General features: G+C 37.0%; 1 protein-coding gene across 1 annotated transcript in view; it reads right to left on the bottom strand.

Annotated features, from left to right (window-relative positions):
- The window catches only part of Pez (protein tyrosine phosphatase non-receptor pez), a 350,703-nt gene that overhangs the window by 14,113 nt on the left and 315,820 nt on the right, over positions 1-20,770 (bottom strand). The window contains exon 20 of the mRNA XM_090400358.1: positions 8,874-9,033. Coding sequence (XP_090256484.1) covers positions 8,874-9,033 — 160 coding nt within the window. The remainder of the gene's footprint in view (positions 1-8,873; positions 9,034-20,770) is intronic.

The following is a 20,770-nucleotide window of genomic DNA, read 5'->3' on the forward strand; positions in this document are numbered from 1 at the left end:
GGCAGAATCCATACCGTTTATTAGATGAGATAGCCATAGCCAAGTAGTTAATTGTTGATGTCCCCCCCCCCCCACCCACCCAATGATTTAGCAAAAAGTGAAGCGAGAGAAATTGGCCAGTACTTTGATGGTAAAGAATTTCCACACATCTTAGTAATAGGTTGAACATGGACTAGTTTCCAAGCTGCAGGACAGATACTAGTTGAAAACAGGAATAAAAACAAAAGAGATTACATAGAACAGGAGTCTATTCTGGAACACAAACCTTCAGAACAATGAGAGAAATGCCTTCAAGACTAGGAGATATTTTAGCATGAAGTTTGGAAAAGATTCTTTTGATCTCTTTCTGGCAAAAAGAAATAAATAAATTCTGAAAGACTATCAGAATTGTGTTTGGAATGAGAGGACTATCAAAAAGAATGAGTCTGTTGCATAATTACTGAGGGTTGGTTGATTGGTTTGTGATTTATTGTTGACAGGATAACAAAACTCTGACCTAGCAGGCACTTCTGCAGTTTCATTTCCTTGAATTCCAAATGTGGGGAATCCAGCACAACCAAACATTAAAATAAAGATCTTCAGTTTACACAACAACTGTAGAACATCATAAGGCAATGGGCGTGGATTGCACACAGGAGAGATGGCCTGTAAAGAACTCAATGGGTCTGTATAAATCAAACATTTTTTTGTAGCAGTTTTCTTTTATTTGCACAAGCTGAACGTCATGCTCAATAATTCACTCTGCTCAACAGTTATTGCAATCAAGTGGAATCTAATTGGATATAATAAGGTCAATAAACACAGGATAAATGGGTAAGCTGGCACAGTGAGAAGCATGATGAAATGTAAATCTGCCATGGAGGAATTCTGCTGTTTGGTGCAGATAATGTTTTCAATATTCATGCCAATAGCTTACATCATCTCTTGCACACACACACAAAAAAGCCAAATAGCAGTGATGTGTGTAATACTGAGTTTTCTAATGTAGAGAAAAAAATACCAGTCCACGTAGTATGTTTCGAAGAGATTATTTTTTAGGACATAGTTAAGAGACAACTGTTTCTGCCAAAGTAACAAAGCAGGTTGGTTTCATCTTTATCAAACAAGTGCATGATAAAGTGAAGCAAGGAAGATCGATCTGCATCCCACAGTGTGTGAAGGGTATTTAATGCTTTCTCTTTCACTTTTCTTTTGGTTGATGAATGTATGCTAATGTGTGTAAGCTTTCTGTCATAGACGAGTCCTAAGAACTTAGCTTCTGCTGCTACTGGAATAATAGTTTGTCAAATTCTTGAGTGAAGAGAGCTCACAGCTCAGGGAAAAAAGCACTCTCTGAGATTCTTACTTTTCAAGAGAGTGCTTTTGGTAAATATCCTCACATTCCCAATGCATAACACCCAATGTAGTCAGATTTTTTTTTTTCCCTCTTGCCTGTTCCACTTGTATATACTTTGCAATTTGGAAATTAGTCCATATTTAGTATACTCCTAAGATGGATGATAATTCTTTACTATCAAAGTACTGCCTATTTCTTCACTTCTATTTAGAGCAGTGTTTCTCAATCTTTTTTGAGTTGTGATCCCCTTTTATAATAGCCAAGTAACCTCACCATATTTGCATAAAAAGGCATTTTTAATAGGGTAAAGAAAAAACATTAAAAATAGATTTTTCAAAATATAAATCTAACCTAATATTTAATTAACCTAACATTTAATGCAATGGTTGTACTTGCATCTGGGCAACCAGCTTCAAAATTTGAAGCTGAGTGTTTGTTAAAGCCATGTCATTCTCAACATTCAGTCTGTTTCTTGCCTTTGTTTTGATATGAAGAAGAGTTGAAAATCCACTCTTGCAGATATGTAGAGACAAATGGAAGTAAAACTCAAAAGGTAAGCATGGTGACATTTAGATATGACTGATTCATAGCACATCAGAACTGAGTCAGCAAGTTTTCATAAAACAAATTATGTGCTGAGGAATCGTTCCACAGATCTAAGAATTCATTCTGTACTTCATTGGGAATGCTGGCTACATTCAGGGAAGAAGAGAATGGGTTCATATCAGTGCAGCTTCTTCTTCAGGGAAGTACTGCTGAAATTCCTTTTCAAGGGATTTGAGGTGCCCAGTAATCTCCTTCAGATTCCTCTACCACACTGCAGATTTTTTCAAACATGGCAATGTTTCCAAGATTTTCTTATATTGTGAAACCCGTGGAGTATTCATAACTAAAAATTCCAAATATGCCACAGTAATTAACTTTTTAATATGTAAATATTTTGTCTTAAGTATCATAAGGCATCATCAGTATAGATTTATAACTTCATCATCAGATGATGAAGTTATAAAACAACAATAAGAATTACATTAAAAAAAAACAGTGCACATGCTTACACAGAAGCTCCTCTATGTATACAGTAGCATGTTTAAGGATTAAAAACTATTTGGCTGTAAAAAAATTAAATTAAAATATAACCGATAAATTTATTTTATACAATTGAGGATAATAATTTCCCAGACTTTTGGAATAGCAAGGTAGTTGTTTCGGTTAAGATTGTGTCTGTGATGTAAGGCTTCAGCACTCTCTCAAACGCTCATGTTTCTATATGGATCTATGTAGTAGCTTGGTGTTTTGCCACTGGATCCTGTGGTTAGCATTTTCAATTCTTTAGTTTCCAAGATTCACTTTCTGATACCAGTTTTGCAGCTTGGACACAAATGCCTGAAGATTGTCTTGAAATTGGATATGCGTGTTTGTCTTCCTTGAAGTTTCTGGCTCAGCTTATTTATCTGGTCTAAAATGTCTGCTAAATAAGCAACTATTTTCTTCCAAGCTTCATCATTAAAGTAAGCCACAAGGTCATGTTACCGTTGCATTTCTAGCCATATCAAAATAAATAAGTGTTGAAAACCTCTGTGGTAAAAATTCCTATAAAAATAATTGCAGCTAAAAATAACCATGGCGACCCTTTGAGACCTCCCCAAGGGGGTTGTGACCCACAGGTTGGGAACCCGGGATCTAGAGCATTGGAAAAAACCATTGACAGTCAGCTACTACTATGTCACCTGGAACCTTGCCATATATTTCTATTTCACTTTAAATTCTTGTCAAACAAGAAAGAATTTAAAGTGAAATGGAAATATATGTTTTCATGCCAATAAGAATTGTTTCAGTGATGCATTGATCCAGTGCAGATGTCTGGATCAATATAGACTAAAGATAGTAATTGATGTAAGAAAACAAGGCACAAAAATTAGAATTATCTCACTTGGCATTCTTATAATGCACAACAACTTGTAGTAGAGAGCAGGTGTGTTACTTGACAAATGACTTCTGATCTACAATATGACAGGGAGTGAAATCAAGCAATCTGTGTTGGAAAAGAAAATGCTACGGAAGGGATATAAGACAGTTGGTGGTGATCAGATTCATGAAGAATACAAAGTGCAGGCTAGGAAGTTGATGAGCATGGTAAAGAAAGAAAAGGTGCAACATCAGAAGAGATTGGCTGGTCAGGCCAAGGTTAACTTGAGGGAATTTTTCAAGCATATGGCAAGCAAGAGAAAGAATAATTATCGTAGGTGACGCTGGTGAATACTCATGATAGCAGAATAACAGTTGCAAAGTGAAATAGAATTTAATTCCATTTCACTTTGCAATAATTCCACTGTATCCAGTTGCAAAGGATACAGTGGAATTGTTGAATGTGCACTTTATCAGTGTTGGTGCAGTATATAGAAGGGAGGCAAGTATTAGGAGAATTGGAAGAATCAGAACGGTGTATCAGATGTTGACTGGATTATATGTTAATAAGGCTGTGAGAATGGATGACATATCACCATGTATTAAGGAATGTTCGCAACTGTTAGATATGTTCTTGACCTGGTTATTTAATGAAAGTCTTGCAGTGGGTAGGGTTCCTAAGGAGTGGAAAGAAGGCAAAATAGTACCATTCCACAAACATGGTTCTAGGACAGAAGTTACCAATTATAGACCAGTCTGTATAACTACAGTTGGAGTCAAGGTGTTGGAAAGATTGGTTAGGAATATAATACAGGATTGGGTGATGGACATAGCATTCTTTATGATGGCCAGCATGTATTTGTAAAGGGCAGGTCTTGTTTTGGCAATTTACTTGCATTTCATAATAAGGTAACAAGTGTGTTGGGATAAGGGAAAATCATATACAGTGATATTCCTGGACTTTGCAAAAGCGTTTGATAGATTACCACATGATAAGTTGGTGTACAAGCTGCGAAATGGAAATAGATAACATATTGGTTAAATGGATCAGAGATTGGCTCTCTGAACAATACCAGCAGGTTATGTATGATGAACAGTGTCTCAAATAAGAAGGGTAAGCAATGGCATGCCCCAGGGTACTGCTCTTGGGCCTCTGCTGTTTAACTTGTTTGTAAACGATATATCATGTGGGCTGACTGGTGATCTTCAGTTGTTTGCGATGATGCAAAGTAAGGTAGAATTATAAGTATTGCTGATGTTATTTCCCTTCAGAAAGATTTGAATAGACTTTTGCCTTGGACAAAGGAGTGGGATTGTAGTTTTAATATTAATAAGTGTAAGGTGTTGCATTTTGGAGTGCAGAAATATAAGGCTGTGTACTATATTGATGATACTGTACTGCAGTGATGAGATTCAAGATTTGGAAGTGATGGTTGCCAGTAGACTGAAGTTTGGAGGGCATATTGCAAGTGTAGCAAAGACTGCACATCATAGTGCTGCTATGATAAGAAGTACTCTAACATGTAGGGATAAGGAAGTGGTTGTAACATGTATAAAGCAGTGGTCACACCACACTAGGACTATTGTGCTCAAATTTGGTCACCTGGTTTTCATTGTGATGTGGAAACATTGGAGAGGGTCCAGAGACGAGTAACTAAGACAATATCAAGACTTTGGAATGTTGGCTATGGAGAAAGGTCAAAGAAATGTGGAATGCAGAGTTTGATGGGTAGGAAGAAAAGAGGTGATATGATAGACATTTAAGTTAGTAACAGGATTTTATCAAATTAATCCAGATGGGATAAAAAAATAGATGGCAAGAGAGGAAGAACCAGAGGCTATTCCTGGAAGTTATGTAAGAATGCGGTGAAGAGGGGTGTAATGAGGAGTAATTTTTTACATAGAGAATTGTCAGTGATGGAACACATTACCACAATGTGTTGTTAATGCAAGGAGTGTTAGGGATTTTAAGATGCAGTATGATAAATATGTTGCCAGTTGAATGAACCTCCCACGATGAGTCTGCTGACTTCATGGAGGGTGCAATAATAATAACATAGAAGGTAAATATCAGAAAGGTGGCAAAATGTTCTGGAGGCTAATAAAAAAGCTTAGAAATGGAGGAAAGAGTACTGTAAAAGGAACAAAGATGATAAAGGCAACATGAGAACTGAAGATAAGGATATTACTCTGAAAGACTGTTAAAGGAAATAAGCCGTGAGAGGACTGCAATAGAAAAATTTCAAGAGAAATGCAAAGGAGTACATATCAATACTTGAGGCAGAAAAAACTATCAAAAACTTTAAATGTAAAAAGTAGATGATATTCAACCAGAAATGCTCAAATATGGAGGTATAAAAGGTTTGCAGCGGCTACACTTCATAATTCACAGGGACTAGTCAGAAGGTAAAAAAGGGAATAAAGCCGAATGTGAGAATTACAGAGGAATTTTTTCTACTAAGTGTTCCAGATAAGATTTATGCAAGCAAACTTGAAGAGGCTGTAAAAAATTGTGGAAGAGAAACTGGGAGAAAAACAAGCTGGATTCAGAACAATTAGAGGTTGTCAGAATCAGATTTCACTGGATGACAGAGAAATCATGGGAGTATGATAAGGATCTGTACTTAAGTTCTGTAGATGTGGAAAAGGAATATGACAAGCTGCCCAGTGAAATGCTTTTGAAAACTTGCAATTATATGAGATAAATGGAACATTGCACAGAGCAATACATAGCCCATACATAAGTTGTCAGTCAACAGTTAGAAATGAAGGAAATACAGGAAGACGGGTTGATGTAAAATGAGGCATAAGACAAGGATGCACATTATCTCGACTCTTATTCATCATCTATATGGATCACATTATGAAAGAAAGTGGCATTAAACCTGATATAAGAATGAGATATTAGACTTAGCTCATTGCTTTATTCAAATAATGCTGTACTCTTACAGATACCCATTGCAAGTCTCCAGGATTCTCAAACTAAATTGAATAACAGCTGTAACAAATTTGGCACGAAAATCAGCTATAAAAAGACTAAAACTCTGATAACAGACAGGAACATAGAAAATTTCAACTGCATTCTGAATGGAGAGCCTATAGAACATAAAATATTTCAGCTATTTAGGCTCGGTCTTTAGTGAAGATGGCAAGTTAAATCTGGAAATAGACAACAGAATAAGGAAAGCTGATATGTTGGGTAGCCAGTTCAATAAATTTATATGAAATAAGAGAAATTAGCCAAAACACTAAACTAGTAGTATGCTAGACAGTGTTCAAACAAATTTTAAGTTATGGATCTGAGAGTTGGGTTAGAAATAAAGTACTTGATCAAAAGAGAGTTCTCAGAAAAAGTAGAGCCTAAACAGATGGCATCAATGGCAGAATTATATTAAAAATGAACATTCAAGAATATGTGAGCAGGGCTAATTTAAGGTGATGTTGGTCATTAAATAGAATGGGAGAGGAAAGATTAGCAAAACAGGTGTTTGATGCTTGGCAGGAAAACGACCCAGAGGAAGAGAGCAAAGTCTAGGTTTAAACCACAATGTAAAATGCCATTACAACATGATAGAATTTCATGCTGGCTGAAATTAGCCTGGTTAAACAAGGCCCCTGTTGTTTTCGGCAGGGAATCAGTGCGAATAGCAAAAAAGTCAGCTATTGGAACACATCCCAACTCAACATCACCAGAGTTCAAGATCAGTACTATCCTAGGATGACAGCTGATCAAACATGTTTAGAAAGGTGTTAAAATGTGATTAAATGAAGAGAACTGTTGACAGTGCAATGAAATGGTAGGTTTCTGTGGGAGAGAATTTAAAGCATTCTGTTGAAGCATTTTCATAAAGAAGACAGAGAGTGGTGGAGGGATGAAAGCAGGAAGTTCAATGGCATACCCTTATTTATATGTAAATTTTCCTTGCTAAATGAAAGAGTACATGGTGAAATGAAACAGAGCTGAGATATCAGAAAGAAATTCAGTTGGGATTAAATCAAAAAGTGTCATTAAATGGAATAGTGATAAACAGTGAGATGACCAATATGTCAGTACTTTTCTATATAAAGTTTTTTGACGGAGTTCTTAATTTAAGATAAGATGTTGCTATTGATTAAGCGTCAGGCCAATTTTTAAAGGGGGTCAGGCGAATCGATATCAATTTTTTTTACTGATACCTACCAGCACATAGCTAAACCTACAGACGTCATATCCTTAGATGCATTGATTGATGAACTCCAAATGACCCAACAATACCTATCAGATAAAAAAAAATATTTCCACTTGGACTATAGAAATCTATAACAACTGGAAAAAAAAAGAGTGGAAATTAAACCACTATAGTATATGGCTACCCAATAAATGAGGGGAGTGGCCTCAAACTGCCTGATGAGATTCATCTGCCATCTAGAGACAATCACAAACATCCATGTGCACAATGGGATTTGAACATGCAGCCTGTTGGTTGGAGAGTGGATATGCTAACCACACAACCAACCATGTTTGCATTGTATGTCAGCAGTGGTAGCTGTTACCTTACCTGCTTTTCCAAGTTCGAAACTGAGTTGACAATTTTTTTTCCTCGAGTCTATGGTTGGGAACTGATATGGAATATTTTCATGTTCTGAGCCCAGTTGGAGTAAAACTGAATTATGGTCAGAGTTAAGGTCATCCATCACACTTATTTGACATGGGTGCACAAGTACTGCTATGTGAAAGACATCAGAGAGCCCTGCTACATTGTAGTACTTGGTTTCTGGGTCTTAAAATCACAATTCTAGGACTGTTCTTGTTGGCAGCAAATTCATTGAGGTTTTTTTTTTTTTTTTGGCTATATGCTTGGTTTGTGTCTAGTATTTCAGTTAAATCCACTAGTAACTGTTCATTTGGGGAGTTATATGTGGAGTATATTTTTTTGAAGGTAAAGGATTACATTTGCAGTTTAGACCTCCAACCCTCATGATTTCTATGTTGGTAGTAGCAGGAATTACAATTTCACTATCTCTATTGTTTGACAAAGATTAACATGCTTCTGATACAGTCAGAAATGTTAGAATCTATATAAGATATGACATATAACAAGACTAATTTGGTGGGAAGAGCAGACTGTTTTGTGGTGATAGTGCTATATGCTATCCACATAACCCCCTCTGAGAATATATATTAAGAATTTGATGATGATATTATCATTATCATCAAATACCAATATGATGGTTTGAAATAGAGCAACTTAATAAATTATCTTATTTTGTTATTTTACTTTTGTGAGTTACTAAAATCAAATATTAATACAAACAAAAATAGAGGATCCATCAAGAAAATGAAGAAAAGGTATGACCAAAGGAAAAAATTTTTCATGTAAATCAGAGCTATTAATGTATATTAGATTATTCAGTAGTTTTGTTATATAAATGTTAGTAATATGTGAGGTATAGGAATGAGAGATGTGGCAAGCTGTACTAAATTGTAAATAATAGAGAATTAAAATTTTTGAAGGGAGTGCTTTCTCCTATATCATTCTTTAAATTTGATAAGCACATATGCAAAGTAGTCTATATGGTGAAAGCAGGAGTTGTAATGCTATTATTGATTCAATTTCCTGATAAAACTAAATACTGTATTAACTACACTTACTAATAAAGCCTTGAATATCTTGTGGGCAACTGTGATCAGGCCAGTCAGTATACTGGATATGCCAGACAGGTCTTTGACTTCGAGATGGTCCATGACTAAGCATTAGTGAACAAGTCGTGTAAGTACAGGATGACATACTGTAATTCCTAGTTATCTGGAACTGAAGAGAAAAAAAAAAGTAAAAAATACTATGACAATTCACATATTGCATGCATAAAACAGTAATTATGAATCAGAATATTAAAAGCTCATTAAGGGTCAAAGCTGTATAACTGAGAGAAGACCTCCACATAGCCTTTAAAGGAATGCGAAGCACCGACCAGAGATTATGACCTAATGTCCAATCCTCACCTTCTCGTGATGCACCCTGTTAGGTATCTACCTGGATACTGAACGAATGAGGATGAGCTGGCAATTCGGGATTCAGCTAACCAAACTGTATTATTGTCTTAAACCAAAATATAAAATGATGGTACGACATGACAGAATTTCATGCCGGTTGGGCGTCGCTCAGTTAAACAAGACCTCCATTGTTTTTTCCAGGGAACCAGGGTGAACAGCAAAAAGTCAACTACTGGAAAAAAATCCTAAAACACACCCCAACTCAACATCACCAGAGTTCAAGATTGGTACTATCAACATAAGAAGCCTAAATGACAAAGAAATGGAGCTAGCTGAGGAATTGGATAAGTACCAGATCAACATAATAGGGGTGACTGAAACAAAAAAAGACAAAAACTGGTGAGACCTTTCTGAGCAAGAAATACAAAATGTTATATTCAGGCAATGGCAATCAAGGAAAACAAGGAGTAGCCATAGTATTCAACACTAAATACAAGGCTAATCTTCTTCAATGGTAGCAGTCTCAGGTAGAGTGGTGTAGGCAAATATCAGAATGGGGAACTGGATAACGAGACTTATGTGTGCCTATGGTCCCATAGAAGGTTCTACTAAGGTAGAAGTGGAGAAATTTTTTGAGGAATTAGAGAAAGCATCTGACACAACGAAAAGGAAAAGTTGGTCCTTGTTGGGGATCTAAATAGCACAGTAGGAAATGATTATCAGCCATACAAAAATATTTCAGGAAAATTTGGAGAAAAGAGCAAAGCTAATAATAACGGCAAATACCTGTTGGATTTCTGCTCAGGACATGGGCTGATTATTACTAATACCATGTTCAAACATAAAAATGTGCACAAATTCACATGGAGAGAAGAGGCAAGGAATAAGAAAAGTCTCATTGACTATGTTATTGATAATGACCAGAGTGTACAGAGGATTTGAAATTGGAAGTGATCACCATTTAGTCTTGAGCAGAATAAAACTGAATTTCATTGAAAAGAAGATGTAAGAAGGTTTTAAAGAGAATAAAAGCAGAGCAGCTCTTAGATGTGAACTGTAGACTAAAATACACAAACATTATTGAAGAAAAAATGAAGGAGTTTGAGAACAGGAACCAAACCTCAAAGATTCAGTGGCAAGCCATGAAGAAAATACTAATTGATTCAGCCAGAGAGGCATGTGGTTGTCTGCAAGGATAGAAAAATCAAATTCATAGTGGACACAGGAAGTTAAAGAGCCAGTGAAGGAAAAGAAGAAAGCATATCTAAAGTTCCTGCCAAATAAGTCAGTTTGTGCTCTTAGACAATACAGAGACAAATGTAAGAAAGCAAAACTGTGTAAAACTAGCTAAACAAATGTCACGGGAAGACTTTGGTAAGAACATGGAAAATAAATAACAAGAAGGTGGCAGGATATTCTGGAGTTGAAGCTCAGAAATGGAAGAAAGAGTGTTGTAAAAGAAATTAGAGATGATAAAGGTGACATGAAAACTAGTAGAAAAAATATCCTTAAAGTGTGGAGTAATTACTTCGAAAAATTGCCAAATGAAACATGCAGTGATAGCACAGTGGTAAAAAAACATTTAACAGGGATGAAGTAGAGAAAGCCATCAAAGGCCTGAATTGTGGAAAGGCAGCAGGAGTAGATGATATATGACCAGGAATGCTTAAGTATGGAGGTATAAAAGTCTTACAGTGGTTGCACTGCACAGTTCAGAAGGCCTGGATGGATAAATTCCAGATAACTGGAGTAGAGCTCTCATAGTACCCATATACAAAAAGGGAAATAAAACTGAATGTGAGAATTAGAGGTATTTCCCTACTGAGTGTTCCTAGTAAGATTTATGCAAGTATACTTGAGAAACAGTTGAGAAGTTTTGTGGAAGAAAAGCTTGGTGAAGAACAAGCTGGATTCATGTGTGTGTAGAGGCTTAAGTGCTGTGAGGACATCATGTTGGAGGCTTAATGGATTTTTTACAACACTCAAAAAGAATTAAAAAGAATTGAATACTTCCTATATTTCGTCCTAGTCACTAGGACATCTACGGGGATTACAAAAACAATTAATGTAACATATACACAAATAACAAACAATACTAAGCCCAACCACATGGGTGACACTAAAGTCCTATCTAGGTAGAGCACCCTCTAAGGGCAGTAGTAGGTGGCCTGGAATGTAAGGTGGGAATTCTGGTGATGAGTGTTTCCCAAATCTTCGGAAGCTTAATGCAACCGTATTTATTGAGATTTGGTTGGTTTTTGAGAGCTGCTGCTGCTTCTAAGAAAAGTCTCTCTTTCTTGAATTTGCTGTGGTGGAGCATGGTGGTTTTCTTCCATGATACCCTGTGGGTGGTGTCCAAAACATGGTCCGCCAAGCCTGAATGGCCATAGTTGTGTTTGAAGATGTAAGACTTGTGTTCCTCTAGACAGATGGATGCTGATCTGCCTGTCTGTCCAAAGTACGCCAGCTTACAGGAACAGGGTACTTTGTAAACTCCAGGCAGAGCGAGAGGAGGGAGCTGATCTTTCGTAGAACGGATAAGGGTAGTAAGTTTGCGGTGGGGCTTATATGCTGTGTGTAGGTTGTACTGTTTTAGTATCTTGGCTATTTTTTCGGATGTGCCAAGGATGTAGGGTATGGTGATGGCATTTTTAAAATCTTGTTGCCGAGAAGGACGGGGAATGGGGGAGGAGTTGATTTTTTTTTGATACTGTGATCGCTGTAGCCATTGGAGAGGAAAGTGCTGTGTATGTGGTTAAGCTCAGTAGTGAGGGCAGTTCCACTGGAACAAAGATTGTGGGCTTTCTTGGTAAGAGTTTTAATAATGTCATATTGTTGAGAGGGGTGGTGGTGGGAGAGTTTGTGAATGTATCTGCCTGTGTTTGTGGGTTTTCTGTATACGGTGAAGGTAAGTGTGTCATTAGGCAGGCGTGTGACTAAGGTGTCTAGGAAGGGTAAACAATTGTTCTTTTCCTTTTCCATAGTAAACTGGATTCTTGGATGTAAGCTATTGAGATGACTGAGGAAGGAGTCTAATGTGTCTGGGCCATGAGGCCAAATAGAGAACACATCATCTACATATCTTAGCCAGATAGAAGGTTTGAGTGGGACTGAGTCTATGGCTCGTTTTTCGAAATCTTCCATATAGAAATTGGTAGGGGGGGTGAGAGGGGGGAACCCATTGCAGTTCCCTCTATCTGCTTGTAGATTTTGTTGTTCCAAGAGAAATACGCAGAGTTAATGGCAAAGGAAAAGAGATCTAAGATGCCAGAGGGAAAAACGTTTTCTAAGAGAGATAAGGTGTCAATTGAGCGAATATTGGTAAACAAAGAGGAGATATCAAAGCTTACCAATATGTCTGTCTTATTCAAGGTTAAATTTTTTGTGAGGGCTTTAAAGTGGGTAGAGTTTTTTTATATAGGAAGGGGACCTTCCGGTGAGGGGGATCAGAGAGTTGGCCAGCTGTTTAGATAGTCTATAGCAAGGTGCATTGGTGGCATCTACTATAGGCCTGAGTGGGGAGTAGATGCCACCAATGCACCTTGCTATAGACTATCTAAACAGCTGGCCAACTCTCTGATCCCCCTCACCGGAAGGTCCCCTTCCTATATAAAAAAACTCTACCCACTTTAAAGCCCTCACAAAAAATTTAACCTTGAATAAGACAGACATATTGGTAAGCTTTGATATCTCCTCTTTGTTTACCAATATTCGCTCAATTGACACCTTATCTCTCTTAGAAAACGTTTTTCCCTCTGGCATCTTAGATCTCTTTTCCTTTGCCATTAACTCTGCGTATTTCTCTTGGAACAACAAAATCTACAAGCAGATAGAGGGAACTGCAATGGGTTCCCCCCTCTCACCCCCCCTACCAATTTCTATATGGAAGATTTCGAAAAACGAGCCATAGACTCAGTCCCACTCAAACCTTCTATCTGGCTAAGATATGTAGATGATGTGTTCTCTATTTGGCCTCATGGCCCAGACACATTAGACTCCTTCCTCAGTCATCTCAATAGCTTACATCCAAGAATCCAGTTTACTATGGAAAAGGAAAAGAACAATTGTTTACCCTTCCTAGACACCTTAGTCACACGCCTGCCTAATGACACACTTACCTTCACCGTATACAGAAAACCCACAAACACAGGCAGATACATTCACAAACTCTCCCACCACCACCCCTCTCAACAATATGACATTATTAAAACTCTTACCAAGAAAGCCCACAATCTTTGTTCCAGTGGAACTGCCCTCACTACTGAGCTTAACCACATACACAGCACTTTCCTCTCCAATGGCTACAGCGATCACAGTATCAAAAAAAAATCAACTCCTCCCCCATTCCCCGTCCTTCTCGGCAACAAGATTTTAAAAATGCCATCACCATACCCTACATCCTTGGCACATCCGAAAAAATAGCCAAGATACTAAAACAGTACAACCTACACACAGCATATAAGCCCCACCGCAAACTTACTACCCTTATCCGTTCTACGAAAGATCAGCTCCCTCCTCTCGCTCTGCCTGGAGTTTACAAAGTACCCTGTTCCTGTAAGCTGGCGTACTTTGGACAGACAGGCAGATCAGCATCCATCTGTCTAGAGGAACACAAGTCTTACATCTTCAAACACAACTATGGCCATTCAGGCTTGGCGGACCATGTTTTGGACACCACCCACAGGGTATCATGGAAGAAAACCACCATGCTCCACCACAGCAAATTCAAGAAAGAGAGACTTTTCTTAGAAGCAGCAGCAGCTCTCAAAAACCAACCAAATCTCAATAAATACGGTTGCATTAAGCTTCCGAAGATTTGGGAAACACTCATCACCAGAATTCCCACCTTACATTCCAGGCCACCTACTACTGCCCTTAGAGGGTGCTCTACCTAGATAGGACTTTAGTGTCACCCATGTGGTTGGGCTTAGTATTGTTTGTTATTTGTGTATATGTTACATTAATTGTTTTTGTAATCCCCGTAGATGTCCTAGTGACTAGGACGAAATATAGGAAGTATTCAATTCTTTTTAATTCTTTTTGAGTGTTGTAAAAAATCCATTAAGCCTCCAACATGAAGCTGGATTCAGGCGAAATAGAGGATGTCAGGATCAGATTTTCACTTTACAACAAACAGTTGAGAAATCATGGGAATATAACAGAATCTACAAAATTTATGTATTTAAATTTTGTAGATAAGGAAAAGGCATATGACAAGGTGCCAATTGAGAATCGATTCAAAACGTTACAATTATATATGGTGTCAATGGGGCATTATATCAAGCAATACTTAGTCTTTATTTGAGTTGTAAGTCAGCAGTTAGAATTCAAGGAGGTACAGGAAGATGATTTAATGTTAAATCTGGTGTGAGACAAGGATGTACATTATCCTTCTGTTATTCATTATCTATATGGATCACATTATGAAGGAAAGTGGTATTAAACCTGATATTAAAATTGGAGATGTTAATCTCAGCTCTTTGCTTTATGCAGATGATGTTATATTCTAAATTGATACAGTAAAAAGTGCCTTAGAAGACAGAAATATAAAATCTGATAATGTTGTAGTCTTGACAGATAACAGACTGATTTAGAGGAAAATTGTAGATAGGAAATTAGTAATGATGTAAATTTTTCATACTATCATATGCTGTACACCCTTTGAGGGTACATTGCAGGCATTTGATGAAATAATTTTAAGATTAAAAATTATTTTTTCTAATACATCTTTACAATTATTGCTTGTAAAAGTCCTTTATTAAACTATGAGGTTTTTTTTTTTTTATGGGTAGTTATTACTACTGCTTTGATAGTATGCTATTATAAAATGAGGGGAGGGGGGGCTGGAAAGCTCTGATAAACACCTAGAACAAAAATGATATTAAAACAACTGATATAACCACAAGAAAGAACATACTAGTAGCAGAGTTATGAAGGTAACTTATGTTACTATATTCTTATATCCTTGTATGTGCTTTCTTGTGGTTATATCAGTTGTTTTAATATCATTTTTGTTCTAGATGTTTATAAGAACTTTCCAGCCTTGTATGCTTACTTAAGTTGTTCAAATATATTAAGCATGGTAAAAATTAAACTGTAAAGAAAGAATAGTTCAGTATGTGTAATATGCATGTTTTGCTCCCCCCACCACCCAATTGATTGTTAGTTTAAACACTCTTCAAGTGCAGATTAAATGTATCCTATAGACCTTCATGAGAAAGTGAACACATTGGGAGAAAGAGCAGCCTTGGGTGGCAATGATGTAAGTTGAAGGATAAAGTGATGGTCAGTGATTAATAATAACAGTGGTATATCTACATGTGCAAGATATACAAATAGTGCGTTGAGTGTAGTTTTTTAATAATTTCTCCAGGGTGACTGTGAAGTGAATTTGATGGTCAAAAGGACTAATGTGACTGAGGGATTGCACTTTAATTAATATGAAATGCTTGAATGTCTGGAGAAACTGTCATTCACTGAAGAGTGGAAATGCAAATTCATAAATCCAGGAAAACTATGACTAATGGGGGAGAGGGAGAAATAAAGAATGCTGGTGAGTTAGCATGCATCTTTCATGCAAATGAGTGTGAGATTGAGAAACTACTGAATGTAGTTTCTCAAGTCATGAATCTGAAAGGGAGAATTATTACAAGATTCAAGTGTAGTTGATGTAGAAAATTAGCTGATAAGCATGGCATCTACATCAGCCAGGTCTTGCTGATACTAATGATTTTGGACCAGTTTGAACTAAACTTCTAATCCTTATTCCTGAGTACCAACTACACTTATTTCTTTTAATGATTCTCCCTTTCAGATCTCAGACTTGCAAAAGTACATTCAGTATTTATTTATTTGAGTGCAGGAGGGTAATCATGGGAATGTGAAAGGTTTATTAAGGAAGGAGGAAAGAAAATAGAATTTAAGCTGCTACTATGAGATAACATACTCTTTCAAGTATGTTATCTCATATCACATACTCTTTCAAGAGTGTCACCACATACTTGAAAGAGTATGTGGTGACAGATTGAGAGTGCTTGATCTGTAAAAAAACATCAGAGAATTAGTCTATAAAGGTAAATACTTTGCCTCTGATTGGAGAAGAGTGATCTGTGGTCTTGATTTAGGAAATCACTAAACGTGGTATTTTCAATTAAAAGAGAGATATATGTGAAACAACACAGCCATGATCATGATAAAGGAGGCTGAGAGCAGTGCCATGGCATATAAAGCTGCAAGAGAATGTCAGCAGTACATGGGAAATGGCCAAGGGATATTTGAGAAGCATGGTATCAGTTGTATAGCCACAATCCAGAGAATAAATTATTTAGGAGTTACATGGGTAAATAGCACTATTAAGCAGGAGCTGGGAGAAGAAAGCTGTGGAGGAAATATACAGAAAAAAGGCAAAAAGTAGGTTCATAAGCAGTACAAAGCACAGGCAAGAAGAACGACCAACATTGGAAGTCGGAAAAATCAGATCATTAAAGAAAATTAAAGAAGGTGTGGCAAGTAAGAGGAAAAAATAAACAGCTGATGAAACAGGTTAATTATTCTGTGATATCTAAGATAGTGTATAATCCAGCTGCTGATGTGATGGGAATTAATGTAAGAATAGAGGGACAGATGAAATGGAGTACTTAGAATATTATGATATCTAAATATGAATGTGGCCATGGAATTGGAGAGGATACTGAACCATGTACTACAAAAATGTTAAAGCATTGGCAACACTGATTATGCCTTTTTAATATCAAGTTTTCAGTTCTGGCAAGAGTGAGGGCACAAGAGTTCAACTACATAAGGAGACCTAAAGATATATATAACAAATGTATAACAAATGATTGGTTACATATGTTATACATAAATTATATAATATATATAACGAATCAGTATTTCAGGATGATTGCTATGGAACTGAAAAAGTTACTTTAATGTAGAAGTTTAGGAATTGGTGAAGAGGAATATAGTACTGTATGTTGATGGGGGGCGCAGCAAGACTGAGTGTAGGCAGACTAATTACAAAGGCTTGGCCTGGTAACTTGCTCACTTTCTACAACAAAGTGACATAGAGTCAGATTACACAACAAGAAGGAAAAGAACAAGGAATCACTCTTGGAGGTTGTGTATTAATGTGGTTAATGGAAAAGGACAAGAATTTTTTTTCCATGGATGAATGGTGATTGAATGGAATGGATTGCCAAGGATGTTCATGAGCACATTTTCAGTGAAGGAGAGGTAAGACAGGAGGTAGGTATAAATAATAGTTACTATGAAACCAATGTAATGATTCTTCAAACTCCATAAAGATGCTCTTATAATCATCATCATCATCAAATTCCTGCCATGTACCTTCAAGGGATGTACAGGATATGATAGTACTATATGAAAAATTTACACCATTACTAACTTCCTATCTACAATTTCCTCCAAATCAATCTGTTACTTGTCAAGACTCAAACATTATCAGGTCTTATATTTCTATCGTCTAAGGCACTTTGTACCGTATCAATCCACCTATATCTTGGCCTTCCTCTGGGTCGTTTTCCTGCCAACCTGGCAGAGAACGCTTGTTTTGCTAATCTTTCCTCGCCCATTCTGTTTAAGTGACCATACCACCTGAGATTACCTCTGCTAATGCATTCCTGGATGCCGACAATGTCAAGTTCTTTCCTAATATCCTCGTTTTTAATATGATATTGCCATTGATGCCATCTGTTCACGCCTCTAATCTTTCTCAGGACTCTCATATCTGCGGTCTCTAGTCTCTGGTCAAGTGTTTTACTTCTGCCCCAGCTCTCAGATCCATAAGTTAAAACTGGTTTGAACACTATCTTGTAATTTAGTGTTCTGACTAATTTCTCTCTTATTCTATATGAATTTATTCAATTGACTTCCTACCATACCAGCTTTGTTGATTCTGTTGACTATTTCTATATTTAATTTACCATCTTCACTAAAAATCATGCCTAAGTAGCTGAAATGTTTTACTTGTTCCACAGGTTCTCCATTCACAACACAGTTGATATTTTCAACAATTCTGCCTATTTTCATTGTCTTTTTATTGCTGACATTCATACCATATCTATTACAACAGTTATTCAATTTAGTCAGAGAATCTTGCAGACTTGGCGAGGATTTATTTAGAAGTATAACATCGTCGATAAAGCAAAGAGCTGACATTAACATCTCCAATTTTGATATCATGTTTAATGCCACTTTCCTTCGTAATGTGATCCACATAGATAATGAATAACAGAGTGGATAATGTACATCCTTATCTCACACCAGATTTAACATTAAACCATCTTCCTGTACTTCCAATCAATTCTAACTGCTGACTTACAACTCAAATAAAGATCAAGTATTGCTTGATATAATGCCCCACTGACACCATATAACTGTAGCGTATTGATTAGCTTCTCTCTTGGCACCTTGTCATATGCCTTTTCCAAATCGACAAAACTTAAATACAGGTCTTTGTTATATTCCCATGCTTTCTCAACTATTTGACGTAAAGTGAAAATCTGATCCTTACAGCCTCTATTTGGCCTGAATCCAGCTAGTTCTTCACCAAGCTTTTCTTTCACAATTCTTCTCAACCGTTTCTCAAGTATACTTGCATAGATCTTGCCAGGAACACTCAGTAGGGAAATATCTCTGTAATTCTCACATTCAGTTTTATTTCCCTTTTTATATATGGGTACTATGAGAGCTCTACTCCAATCATCAGGAATTCGTCCCTCTGTCCAGGCTTTCTGAACTATGCAGTGCAGCCACTGTAAGATTCTTATACTATCATACTTCAGCATTTCTGGTCGAATATCATCTACTCCTGCTGCCTTTCCACATTTCAAGCCTTTGATGGCTTTTTCTACTTCAAGTATGGATATGTATTCCTAACAGTATGCTTATTGAGTGTTTTTTTACCACTGTGCTATTATTGCTTGTTTCATTTAGAAATTAGAAATAGCTGCGATACAAGCAGAGCAATCTGGTGAATAAGCAGCCGTGGACCAACAGCGACTGAGCTATCAGGGCTGGGGGAGCAGAAGTGGTAACTCTGTCTCACTTAAAACCTCACAAAGCCCAATGACAACTCGGTGACATGGCGAGTAGTGCCGCCATTAAATAAGTACCTACTGGGGTCACCGCCTCTGACATTGGGAAGCAGCATTGTCAGTACTGACACAAGGTTGAAGCCAAATGATGACGGAAAAGCTTGTGATCAGAGATTTGCAAATGGCAATATGATTATATTGTGTACGTCTATAATACTGCAGAGCAGAAAGCAAATGGAGAAACTATTGCTCTACTTATCTCCAGAACAACCACCATGGCGAGCAAACCCTTACAATTGGCCCCAAGTTCCCGGCGTCCCTTAAATGGGACAGGGATGCGAAGAATCTCGGGGCTCAAAATGGTGTCCACTTTTAAAATTGCAACTTGGAATGTCAGAATCATGAGAAACAGCAAATAACAACTTCTACAAACTATTTTGGTAGGAAGAATTGATGGCAAAGGAACTAGAGGAAGAAAAAGAATATCATGGTTTGACAACATCAAGACGTGGGCAGGAAAGAGCAGTGCACAACTGCTCAGATTAACACAAGATCGCAGTTTGTTCGCCAAGATGGTCGCTGACCTTCGATAGAAGATAGCACAATAAGAAGAAGATTTAGAAATTTTTTGAATTAATTACTCCATACTTCCAAGGATATCTTTTTCTCCCATTTTCATGTCACTTTAATCATCTCTAACTCCTTTTACAGCACTCTTTCCTCCATTTCTAAGCTTCTTCAACAACCTCTTGAATATTTTGCCACCTTCTTGATATTTATTTTCTATGTTCTTGCCAAAGTCCTTCATGACTTTTGTTTAGCTAGTTTTACACAGTGCTTCACTTTCTTACATTTGTCTCTGTATTCTCTAAGAGCAAAAACTGACTTATTTTCCAGGAACTTTTGAAATGCTTTCTTCTTTTTCTTCACTGCCCCTCTTTAACTTCTGTGTCCACCAGGGAGTTAAAGAGTTTTGATTTTTTTTATTCTTGCAGACAACCTCACCACATCCCTCTCTGGCTGAATCAATCAGTGTTTTCTTGAAGGCTTGCCACTGAATTTCCCAAGTTTGGTTCCTGTTCTCAAACTCTTTCATTTTTTCTTCAATAATCTTTGTGTATTTTAGTCTAAAGTTCATATCTGAGAGCTGCTCAACTTTTATTCACTTTAAAACTTTCTTACATGTTATTCTTTTCAATATGAAATTCAATTTTATCCTGCTCAAGACTAAACAGTGATCACTTCCAATTTCAAATCCTCTGTACACTCTGGGGTCCTGCACCAGGGAGAAAACATCACTATCAACAATAACATAGTCAATGAGACTTTTCTTATTCCTTGCCTCTTCTCTCCATGTGAATTTGTGCACATTTTTATGTTGGAACATGGTGTTAGTAATAACCAGTCCATGTCCTGAGCAGAAATCCAACAGGTATTTGCCATTATTATTAACTTTGCTCTTTTCTCCAATTTTCTCAAAATATTTCTGTATGTCTG

This window comes from Typopeltis vanoorti, chromosome 11 (assembly GCF_054136105.1).
Source record: "Typopeltis vanoorti isolate ZY-2024b chromosome 11, IOZ_Tvanoo_1.0, whole genome shotgun sequence".
In the NCBI taxonomy this organism is placed as follows: Eukaryota; Metazoa; Arthropoda; class Arachnida; order Uropygi; family Thelyphonidae; genus Typopeltis; species Typopeltis vanoorti.